Source organism: Lactuca sativa, chromosome 5 (assembly GCF_002870075.4).
Source record: "Lactuca sativa cultivar Salinas chromosome 5, Lsat_Salinas_v11, whole genome shotgun sequence".
Classification (NCBI taxonomy): Eukaryota; Viridiplantae; Streptophyta; class Magnoliopsida; order Asterales; family Asteraceae; genus Lactuca; species Lactuca sativa.
In genome coordinates this window covers 14,889,245-14,901,187 of record NC_056627.2, presented here as the reverse complement: position 1 = coordinate 14,901,187, position 11,943 = coordinate 14,889,245, and the positions used below count along the sequence as shown (strand labels likewise).

The 11,943-nt window shown below is 36.7% G+C and overlaps 3 protein-coding genes and 1 pseudogene across 3 annotated transcripts; all 4 read left to right on the top strand.

The window, feature by feature from the left end:
• The first annotated feature begins 2,417 nt into the window (after positions 1-2,417).
• On the top strand, positions 2,418-5,732 carry LOC111878091 (receptor-like protein kinase THESEUS 1). Its single transcript, XM_023874607.3, has one exon. It carries the CDS (start codon positions 3,093-3,095, stop codon positions 5,604-5,606), a length of 2,514 nt encoding a protein of 837 aa, XP_023730375.1. The 5' UTR covers positions 2,418-3,092; the 3' UTR covers positions 5,607-5,732.
• A 148-nt stretch (positions 5,733-5,880) lies between these two features.
• Positions 5,881-6,726, top strand: LOC111878092 (phytohormone-binding protein CSBP). The gene is made up of 2 exons (XM_023874608.3): positions 5,881-6,183; positions 6,271-6,726. Exons 1-2 carry the CDS (start codon positions 6,006-6,008, stop codon positions 6,543-6,545), a joined length of 453 nt encoding a protein of 150 aa, XP_023730376.1. The 5' UTR covers positions 5,881-6,005; the 3' UTR covers positions 6,546-6,726.
• Positions 6,727-9,990: 3,264 nt separating this feature from the next.
• On the top strand, positions 9,991-10,755 carry LOC111878110 (phytohormone-binding protein CSBP). Its single transcript, XM_023874623.3, has 2 exons — positions 9,991-10,287; positions 10,378-10,755. The coding sequence occupies exons 1-2, from the start codon at positions 10,110-10,112 to the stop codon at positions 10,659-10,661; spliced, it is 462 nt and encodes a 153-aa protein (XP_023730391.1). The 5' UTR covers positions 9,991-10,109; the 3' UTR covers positions 10,662-10,755.
• Positions 10,756-10,906: 151 nt separating this feature from the next.
• Positions 10,907-11,727, top strand: LOC111878108 (phytohormone-binding protein CSBP-like; annotated as a pseudogene).
• Positions 11,728-11,943: the final 216 nt, after the last annotated feature.

Genomic DNA, 11,943 nt, shown 5'->3' with positions numbered 1-11,943 from the left:
CGGTGATTTACCGGCAATCCTTAACGTCACTAGCGGTGGCGGGGGAATGTAACAGTGACGTATGTCGACCAGGTAGCAAGCAGGAATGATGGCTGTTCGAACTCGGTGAAGCAAATGGCAGCATGAGGAGGGCTCCTAAGGTGATGACGGCTAGAAACTTCCTCAACAATGGTGGCGGCTGAAAGTGTGGATTAGGTTTAGGGTTTGGGTGAAGTCACGAGAGAGAAGAGTGGAACCGGGTTTAATCCCGTGTTCATTCAAATTTTGTACCTTTTACCGAGTTCAGCCCCTACCCACAACATTTGTTTTCAATTTAACTCCAAAAGTTACCCTTTAGCCCTTCCTTCCATAATTCTTTTCATAAATAGCCCAAATAATTACCAGGCAGCCCCTGTCTTCAAAATATCTTCAGAAATTACCATTTAGTCCCCGCCTTCAATAATACTTACAAATTAAGTTCGGATTTTACATTTTTAACCCCCAATCTCTAAAATTGTAACATTTAGCTCCTCGCGACCAACACCTTGCTAGGTAATTATTTATTTTAGGGCTACTATTTGTTCATTAATTTTATCTATTTAATTATTTAATAAATGGGGTGTTACAATATTAGATAAACATTATCGTCTGAACCAAGAACATAATCTTCAAATGGAGCTCCCAAACTTTATACTCATGAGGGAAGAGAATTGGGATCCTTGTAGCTGATCCAATACTGCTTGAGATATTCAAGGAGTTAATGTTGGAGTCGTCGTGTTGCATTTTAACAAGATCTTTGTAACCTGTTACGAATCAGATGTGCAAACTAAACAAATAATAGGGTAATATAAAGATCACAGTAAGTCGTCAGAAAAACAATAGAGATGACTAAACAAGATCCTATATCAGCGGAACCCCTAGTAGCTCAACAAACAGAAGAGATGCGTATAGATTACACAATCTCCTACTCTGATACCAATTGTTAAGCATCAACGCTGCCGATTGATCTAAAACAAATTGGTGTTAGAAAGGGCGCAACCTTGCCTATATAGCGCATTCAGCCCTCTAGGACCAGACATTCGATTGCGACACTCCAGGCCATCGTGCGAGGACTTAGTCGATGCCATTTTTGAACCCCAACAGTGAAGGTGCAGTGGTTGCACCACAAGGGGTCATAGTGGACTTGGGAGCCCGAGGATGAGATGATAGAGCATTATCTAGGGTTGTTTGGGGCAGCGGACTTCGAGGATGAAATCCGATTCAAGTGGGGGAGAATTGTAATGCCTGATATTTCTAAGGTATTAAATTAACTTTGGTTATTTAATTATTTAGAGTTTGGGCCTTGAAGTCATTGAACCTTTTTTTATTTTGGGCTTAAGGTGTGTTGTACGCGGGGGCGTACCACCCTATGTACTGGTGTAAATGTGACGTGGATGCCATGCACGTACGTGCTGCGTATAAGGAAGTACGCGCAGTGTACGTGTCCAGACCCCAAAACCCTAATATTTAGGATTTGAGCACTATATAAAGAACATTATGACCCAAGGATCTTTTCTATCAGCATCCCTCTTGTCCCTAATTAGCCTCCATGAAACCCTAACACCATTGTTGAGTGTTCTTGAGCTTGGAATGTCTTTTGAGTGCATTTTGGTGTGTTTTGTCCCATTTTCTAGAATGAGAAGGTTGGAGCAAGGTGGTGGTTCAAGGAGAAGCTTGTAGATCCGGGTTATCTGCTTTATTTCTAGCTTGTGCAAGGTATAAAGTTTTGATCTTGATCTTTAGAAGCTTAGAGTTGCCACTCTTAGTGTTCCTTTGGTCCTAGATTGATAAAGTGGCCACATTTGAAGCTTAAACCCAACCATGCATGAGAAATGGCCCCTAAATGACAGTATACTTAAGGCCCTGCCCCCGGACCCTCGTTCGTTAAGGGGCTTCTCCCCTAAATGACAGTATACTTTGATACTTGATCAAACTTAAACAAGTGTGTACTCCACACATTCCTTACTTGTTTAATATTTATCAAGATCATTTTTAGCCAACAAAGTAATCCCATTACACTTAAATAACATTGATGATAACAAATCACCAACATCCAGGTAACGATTTTGTTGGAAGTGTTCACATATGACTATTATGACCGGTTGTAATTTGTTACAACCGGTCATAATGGTTATATATTAACACTTTGAACAAGTCCGTTACCTAGATATGTATGAAAAAAAAAAGTTATCCAAATATAAACAAAACAAAAAGATAAATACCCAGATAAGTATGTATTCCGAAAAAAAAAAAAGAAAATCGAATATGGAAAAATATCCAAAATGATAATTCTTTAACATTTTCATGGATAATTGCCACAAATCGAGAAGCAACAAGCCACCCAGACCCCATGTGTAGATACCGGAACCAAATACAACCCTGGATTGGAAAACCTGGTTGCGGGTTCCACCATCTTAATCTTGTTCCTTTATTTCTCTTCTTTTCCTGTAAACCGCCAGCCTAATATACCAGCCTGGAAAGAGCTGTGGAGCAAATTGCAAAAAGCTTCCAGCTTTCTCATGACGGTGTTACCCCATTCTACTCATTTTCTCACTACGTTCCAAATGAGGTAACAAAAGCTACTTCAGAATCAAGCTAACTTGCTCCAAATTCCTATCGCTCAATTCGAAACCCAAAACCCTAGTTTCTGTTTAAGCAAAATCTTCTTTAGTTTAACTAAGCTACTGGTTTCAACATTGCTTCTAATAGATCCCTGGGGTTCTTTACTTTTCATGGTATTGAACTTTACCTTCTTCCTTTCTTTGATTTTCAGCTATAGACACAGCAGTACAGCACCGCATTGCTTTTTTTTTTTTGCTTGAATCTGGAATCTTTAAGTTTACTTGACAACTAATTTGGGAATTTATAGACTATGATGTCCAAGAACACGTGTTTGTTGAGGTGGGTTGCTTGATTCTTCTATATTCAATCTTATTGATTATTGATATTTGATAGCTACTTGATTGCCTCATGATTGGATCTTCAAGTTTAAATTATTATAAATTTGGGGATTGAATCTTTTAAGTTCAAATTATTACCAATTTGGTGATTTAAATACTCAGATTCTTCAAAAAATGAGTTTCCTGACGTGGGTTTCTCTAGTTCTCGCGTTTGTTCTATCTACATATGTTCATCAATCATCTGCTTCATTCAGCCCTGTGGATCGCTACTTAATCGCTTGTGGTTCTTCCCAAAACGTAACTTTTCTTGGTCAGACTTATGTTCCTGATTCAGACGAATCATCAATGATCACTCTGAATAGCCACCAGAATTCAAACACACTCCATTCCAATTCCACCGTTCCATTACCCATCCACCAATCGGCCAGATTGTTCACCACCACATCCTCTTACAAATTCGACATCAAGAAACAGGGTCGGCATTGGGTTCGTCTATACTTTTACCCAATTCCATCTCACAACCTCACATCGTCTTCGTTCAGTGTAGTCACCCAAAACTTCGTGCTCTTAAACAATTACAGTTTCAAAAGCTACAAAGGTTCTAGTCATCTCTTTAGAGAATACTCGATCAACGTGACTTCCGATACATTGCTTCTCAATTTCGTCCCTTCAAACAACTCGGTCGCATTCATTAATGCAATTGAAGTTATCTCCATCCCTGACAATATGATCCCCGACGAGGCTACATTCGTGTTCCCATCTGCCACAATTAGCGGTCTATCAGATCGCGCCTTTGAAACTGTGCATCGTTTGAATATGGGTGGCCCGAAATTAACTCCTAAAAATGATACATTAGGAAGAACATGGGAAAACGATAACAAGTATCTCCATGTGAATGGTTCTGCTGCAAATGTCTCGATCAGCCCATCGATGATAAAATACACCGAGAGTGTCACACCAGAAATCGCACCGAATTGGGTTTACGCAACCGCTCAAACAATGGGAGATGCCAACGTCGCCAATTTGGATTTCAACATCACTTGGGTTCTTCCTGTGGATCCAGATTTCACTTACTTTGTGCGTTTACATTTTTGCGATATTGTGAGCACCTCGCTGTATACCCTCGTGTTCAATTTGTATATAAACTCCGAGACTGCTTTTACTGATCTTGATTTATCGAGCTTAACTGGTAACCTCGATGTCCCTGCTTACAAAGATTTTATATGCAATTCGTCTGGTGACCAGAGTACTCTGACTATTAGCATTGGACCGGATCTAGTTGCTGAAGATACAAACGTGCTTTTGAATGGTCTTGAAATCTTGAAAATTAGCAATGAAGCTAGAAGCTTAGACGGGGTTAATTCGGTTGAGAATCTTGTTGTGTTTCCGAAAAAGAACAAGAAGACAGGTGTCATTGTGGGATTAATTGTTGGGGTTTCAGCTGTTATAATTCTACTCGGTGTTTGCTTTTGTTGTGTGGTGGCCCGAAGGTCGAAAATGAGCCACCCGAAGCCTTCATGGCTCCCTCTTCCATTACACGGAAACTCACTCACAATGACAAAGATGTCAACCGCGTCTCAAAAAAGCGCAACCGCAAGTTGCATTTCATTAGCTTCGTGCAATCTTGGAAGAAACTTTACTTTTCAAGAAATCATGGATGCCACAAACAAATTTGATGAAAATTTGCTTCTTGGAGTGGGTGGTTTTGGTAGGGTTTACAAGGGTACAATGGAAGATGGGACCAGTGTAGCTGTTAAAAGAGGAAACCCGCGATCCGAACAAGGTCTCGCGGAATTCCGAACCGAAATCGAGATGTTATCGAAGCTTCGGCACCGTCATCTCGTTTCCCTAATCGGGTATTGTGATGAACGGTCCGAAATGATCCTTGTTTATGAGTACATGGCAAATGGCCCCCTCAGGAGCCATTTGTACGGTACAGATCTCCCACCGTTGCCATGGAAGCAACGGCTGGAGATCTGTATCGGAGCTGCTCGTGGTTTGCATTATCTCCACACGGGTGCAAACCAAAGCATAATTCACCGTGATGTGAAAACAACAAACATATTGTTAGATGAGAATTTTGTAGCGAAAGTCGCGGATTTCGGGCTCTCGAAAGCGGGCCCGTCTCTCGACCAAACCCATGTCAGCACGGCTGTGAAGGGTAGTTTCGGGTATTTAGATCCCGAATATTTCAGACGACAACAGTTAACAGAAAAATCTGATGTTTATTCTTTCGGGGTTGTTTTGATGGAAGTTATCTGTACAAGACCGGCTTTAAATCCGGTTCTTCCGAGAGACCAAGTCAACATTGCTGAGTGGGCGATGACGTGGCAAAAGAAGGGAATGTTGGATCAAATTATGGATGGGAATCTTGTTGGGAAAGTGAACATGTCTTCTTTGAAGAAATTTGGTGAGACTGCTGAGAAGTGTTTGGCTGAATATGGAGTTGACAGGCCTTCCATGGGAGATGTTTTATGGAACTTGGAGTATGCTTTGCAGCTTGAAGAGACTTCAGCAGCTTTAATGGAACCTGAAGATAACAGCACAAATCATATACAAGGGATCCCATTTACTCCCATTGAGCCCTTTGAACACAGCACAAGTATGATCGATGGGGCCCAGTCCTGCACAGATGAAGATGCCACAAGTGCTGTGTTTTCTCAACTCGTAAATCCACGAGGAAGATGATCAAAAATCAAAATATTAAAGTTTTTTGTTTTGAATTTTGTTTGTTGTAGTAATAAGATTTGTTGTTTATGCTATTTGTAACCATTTATTCAGTGATCGATATACAAAATATATTATAGGATGATAGCTTTACTGAGAGTTAAATATATTGCTATTCTTTGTGATTTGGTAGTATCAATATCAACGACGAATTAGTAAAAAGATGCTTAGATCAATGGATTAAGGGGATGCTTAATTAAATGCTATTTTTGTCCTTCACAAGCAAAGATTCTAAAATTTTCAATTTATTAATCTTCTGCAAACACCTCATTTTGTTTTCATACATAATAATTAAATAATTCGCATTCCAACAAATATTATATAAATGGTTGAGAAGACTTGGTCTGCATACAGTGAAAGATGAAGGAAGATATAGCCCAAGTGAAGGTTGGTGTCTCCATTAAAGAGTTATGGAAGGCAATGTCAAGTGACATAAGGCACATAGTGCCCAAGGTTATACCAGATATAGTGGAGGAAGCTGAGTTGCTTGAAGGAGATGGAGGCCATGGAAGCATTTTCATCTTCAAATTCCGCCCTGGTAATCCTTGATTCCTTATTTGTTGAGCATTTTTTGGGTTGCGGGTTTTTGTTAGGAAGATTTTTTTTGGATTTGTTTTTTTGTTAGATGTAAAAGTGAGGTATCAGAAGGAGAAGATTGTGGAGTTTGATGAATCTCTGCATCATATTGCTCTTGAAATAGTGGAAGGAGGGCCTTTGGATCATGGATTTTCATCATACATGTATGGATTTAAGTTTACAGAAGTAGGTGAAGGGGAGACACTGATGGAAGTGAAGCTTGTGTATGAGAAACCTGACCATATTCATGTCCCTGGAGAGACATTGAAACCAACACTCCATTACATCAAATGCCTCGAAAAATATCTTTTGAATGGACCCTGATCTTGATTTGATTTTGTTGACATTTTGTATGTGTTTGTGTTTTGGAATCTGTGAAATAACAATGGGGAAAAACACATGTGGAATGGTTGAAGATTGTTTTTATATATCATGTAAATTCAACGAGTATAGTATAGCTACTTAAGACTACTTTAGATATAATTAAGAAAAGTTATTGAAGAAAGATGACAAGCATGGAAAGTTTTAGATATAGTTTAAAAAAAAAGGTTATTTTTCCTAACCAACATCAATGATACTATCATTCCCAACGACAAACATCCTAAATTTAAATTTAGTTGATGTAAAATAACTTATAATATTAGACTAAAATATTGATATTTCACCTTTCAATTTTTTACGTGTCGTTTAGCGTCATTTTATTTTCGGATCATTCTCCAGTTGCTCTTCAAAATATTATAAAATAATTTATAATATAAGATCAAAGGATGTACTAATATTCCACTTTTCATTTTTATGTGTGACCTCGACGCCATCTCATTTTCTCCTCATACGGTTGCTTTTCCAAAATCAGGAAATGTTCATGGTTATTTTCCCCAATTTTTTTTTACTTAATTTAAAATACTATAATTTAATTCATAAATAAAATTAAAAAAATGTTAATAAACACAAATAATGAAATATTTTAGCTAAACTGGTATTCATCTTTGTATTATGTTTTTGTATTTCAGTTACGTATGAAATATTACGTATGTTTTTGTATTTTAGTTACGTATGTTTTTGTAATATAATATATGGGTTGACGGGTCATGGGTTGGAAACCTCAACCCAACTCAACCCATATAACTCGTTTAAGTATATGGGTTTGCGGGTTGACAAGTTAATGAGTCAAACCCAACCCATATAACCCGTTTAATAAATAAACAATACATTTTAAATAATGAGGGCTTTTCAACGTAAATTCATAAAATGATTAAAGTAATTAACATAAAAAAGGGTTTTCAACATAAATTCATAAAGTCAATAACATCCAAATAAAAATGAATAAATGAAAACATTCATAGAAAACGGATGTGTTCTTCGTTCGTGACTCGTGAAAAGAACGACATATATTTCTCTTTTTTCTGATTAATGAACTACAAATGCAGATTAGTCACATATGAATACGGAAGTAATACAATGATACAGAATATTACGAATACGGATGAAAATCAAATTTCATTAATAATTATATACAGGTTGACCCGCGAACCCAAACAGATAACTCAAACCAACCCATGAAATAAACGGGTTGGTGGGTTGGCGGGTCAAAAATCTCAACCTAAACCCGTCTATTTTCGGATTGGGTCAGTGTCGGGTTATGGGTTGGGTCGAGAATTATCACCCCTAGGTACGAGCCACATATAAGAACACATCATTAATAATTGTCCCACATAGGATGTCGTGAGTAGAATCTGAAGAAACCAGTCATAAGGACTAAATGTGTACAAACTGAAAATTATATTACCCTGTTATGTTTTTTTTTTTTTTTCTTTAGTTTAACCTAAAGTAATCGGTTATTAGAACTGAATGTTTACAAAAAAACAAGGACAAAAAAATCAATAACTAAATGTGTATAAAATAAAAAGTATATTACCATATTAAATCATTTTTCCTTTAATGACTATGCAAATATTTCATTATTTGGAAAAAACATACGTAACTGAAATAAAAACATAATACAAAGACGAATACCAGTTTAGCTAAGATATTTTTTCTTAATGTCGATGTTCAACATGAATATCATCTGTAGTGCTTTTTTTTTTGCCTAAAAGATGGTTTGTATTTTGCATAACAATTTTATATCTTTGAGACAATGTTTTTCATCATGCGCATTTTGCTTTTCATCACGTGTCTTTTTTTTTCCTCGTGCATATATTTTTTTTCTTGCTGATTTTTATTTTCAAAAGTCAAACGTTTGTTTAAATTCAATTTATATTGTTTGAAGCTTATCATCATTTTCTACATTTCCCTTACGTTACTCCACAGAATCTCGATGCATTTGAAGAAGACTTTTTTCCTTTTCACTTTGTCCCTACCCATTGAGCGGACAATTTCTTCTAATTTGAACCCATCATCTTCAATTAAGTTTAACCCAACATGAACATCGAAGAACTAGTGTAACTTCTCGATGACATTTTTGTTCTTTTTCTAGGAGTGATTTAACCTTTCTTTTGCATCTCTACATTTCGGACTAAGTGTTAACACTTTCTAAGGGTCGTTATATTTAAATGGCATACATTGTTGCCCACTCGAAATAATTCATATGCCTTTTAGAGAATTTGCTCATAATTTTTTCTGCTTTTCCTTTAACTTCTTAGGTTGTTGTATGTTAGATTTTAAGGGACTGGAATAACAATAACTTGGATACTCTATTAGATCGTGTTTGGAAAACACTTTCAAAATATGTAATTCGACCCTTATTCTTGGATTACACGAACGCAGACCTATGAGATAATCCAAGAGACCAAACCAGACTACAAGAATAATTTGATTCATAAATGCATAATACCATGAGTATGTTTTGGGTTCTTTGAGACATTTTGATGCAAAAAGAAGGAACAAATTTCGGTTATTATGTTGTGTCAACTCTTCATGCAACCTCCAACTTTCTTTTTATACATGGAAGATGGTTGTTAATGGTAGTTATAATGGAAAAACCAACGTCATGTCATCATAACAAAATTAACAACTTTTGGTGGGAAATATATATTTGGGCCCTTTTCCTCTGGGGCACTGCCCCTTGCAACCTTGTACCTAGGGGTGTTGTCTTCGGACCCCGTTTTCTCAAGTCAATATTTATCACTCTAAGGATGCACCCCGCACAGTCTATCTCGATAGTAAATTGATGGCTAGTCAAAAGATATACAACCTTCTAAAGCATACAAATTTTTGTATGATGAAAAGTTGTTGTATACTAAGCATCTCTCATAAATAATAGATTAGTCAAAAGATGCTTAAAGCTTCCATAATGTGTATTTTAATGGAATGGTTAAATGTGTTGAAACGTTTAGGTGTCGTTTAATTAATTAAACTCAATCATAATGGATGTCATATTGTCATTCAATAAAAATATAGAGTTCAATGTCGGTCCTGAGGATTTAAATATCCCCAAATGCTCGCTCTGAAGAGGCTAGAAAAAATGGTCATTATCGTTATTATAAGTTTTTTTTATATAAATATATTTGCATATACAATATAATAAAAAAATTAGGCCCTATACAATTGTCCATTTTATCCCTCCCTCAACGTGCCTTTTGAGTTCAATAGTTATTGATATATAATTAACAAATAATGATTTTTTTAATAAAATATTATATTGTATCTTTGTAGAATTTAGTGCATCTAAGGAAAAAGAAGATAATGTAAGGGGATGCTTAGCTGCCATTTTTGTCCTATACAACCAAACATTCCACCAATTTTTACTTTATTAATCCTGTCCAACTACCTCGTTAATTTTGTATTCATAATGATTTCGTTTTCTGACAAATCTTGGGCAGTTAACATGCAATATAATGGTTAATAACTTTTTGGTCTGTGCATCGAAAAGTTAGGATCTAAACGCAAAAGATGAAGGAAGATACAGCTCAAGTTAAGGTTGCTGTGCCCATCAAAGACTTATGGAAGGCGATGTCGAGTGACATCAGGCACATAACTACCAAGATTTTACCGGATATCGTGGAAGAAGTCGAGTTGCTTGAAGGAGATGGTGGCCTTGGAAGCATTCTAGTCTTCAGATTCTTTCCCCGTAAGTCTTGATTCCTTGTTGTGTTCATGTTTATGGCTTGCTGACTTTTGGTAGTATATATGATCAATTTCTTGATATTTCTTATGTCAGATGTTCCGAAAGTGAGCTTCCAAAGGGAGAAGATTGTGGAGTTTGACGAATCACTGCATCAGATCGCTCTTGAAATACTGGAAGGAGGGCATCTGGATCATGGGTTCTCCTCATACACGACTGGTTTTAAGTTAACTGCAGTAGGAGAAGGGGAGACACTCATCGACGTGAAGGTTTTGTATGAGACCAAACCAGATTATACTCATATCCCAGGCGATACAATAAAAGCAACATTTCTTTACATCAAAAACCTTGAAAATTATCTGTTGAACGCTCCTTCTTGATTTGATTTTGTTGAAATGTTCTTCTCATGTGTTTGTTATTCGGAGTCTATGAAAAGTTAAATAAAGGAAGCACTCTACTAAGATGGTTATTTAATTCGCTTGCAAACAATCCCCTTTCCATTGAACTAACCGCATACCAAGAAGATGCAAACAATCGTGGGATTTTGAATAGTAAAGTGGTGATTTCACTGAAAAGTTTGTTATATTCAAGAGAAATGTCTGAATATCTAGTTTATAAATTAAAATATAATTTAGGAGCGACTATAACCAAGGACATTGGCTTTATTATCATCTGCCAAAAGATGCTTAGATCAATGGAAAGAGATGCTTTGTGGCCAATTTTGTCCTATACCACCTAAGATTCGTACATATTTCCTTTATTAACCTTCTGCAACTACCAAACCTCATTTTGTGTTGATAGACAATTCATCATCCGAGGAATCTTGACCAGTTAACATGCAATATATAATTTCTCAGAACACATGGTCGACACATCGAATAGGCTAAAGATGAAGGAAGATATAGTTCAACTGAAGGTTTGTGTGCCCATCAGAGACTTATGGAAGGTTATGTCGAGTGACCTAATTAAGGCACGTAGTGGCCAAGGTTTTACCAGATATGGTGAGGGAAGTCGAGATGCTTGAAGGAGATGGCGGCCTTGGAAGCATATTACTCTTCAAATTCTTCCCACGTAAGTCTTGATTCCTTGTTTGGATCATGTTTATGGCTTACGTAGAATGATTTCTTGATTTCTTTTTCATGGATTTTTCTGTTAGATGTACCTAAACTGAATTTCCAGAAGGAGAAGATTGTGGAGTATGAAGTAACTGCATCAGATCGCCTTGAGATACTGGAAGGAGGGCATCTGGATCATGGGTTTACAAGATATACAAATGTTTTTAAGTTAACTGCAATAGGAGAAGCGGAGACTCTGATCGACTTTAAGGTTTTGTATGATATATATCAAACCAGAACATACCCATACCCCTGGTGAAACCACAAAAGAAACATTACATTATCTCAAACTCCTCGAAAATTATATGTTAAATGGTCCATCTTGACTTGATTTAATGGTGTTAAAATATTCTTCTGTGTTTGAGTTTCAAAATCTATGAAATAATAAAAGAAACACATATGTGAAATGGCAAATTATATGAGAAAACAATGTGTTTCTTTTGCTTCCGAACAATACCCTTTCCATCAAGCTAACCACTGCCAAGGAGATCAAAACCGAAGGTTTTGTCAAGAATTTCCTGCAATGTGTTGTAACAATGGAAGCAAA

Bases quoted from the DNA above. Each gene is read 5' to 3' on its own strand.
- LOC111878092 (XM_023874608.3), top strand. From the start codon at position 6,006: ATGAAGGAAGATATAGCCCAAGTGAAGGTTGGTGTCTCCATTAAAGAG. The intron at 6,184-6,270 runs GTAATCCTTGAT...TTTTTTTGTTAG, and splicing joins CATCTTCAAATTCCGCCCTG to ATGTAAAAGTGAGGTATCAG.
- LOC111878091 (XM_023874607.3), top strand. From the start codon at position 3,093: ATGAGTTTCCTGACGTGGGTTTCTCTAGTTCTCGCGTTTGTTCTATCT.
- LOC111878110 (XM_023874623.3), top strand. From the start codon at position 10,110: ATGAAGGAAGATACAGCTCAAGTTAAGGTTGCTGTGCCCATCAAAGAC. The intron at 10,288-10,377 runs GTAAGTCTTGAT...TTCTTATGTCAG, and splicing joins AGTCTTCAGATTCTTTCCCC to ATGTTCCGAAAGTGAGCTTC.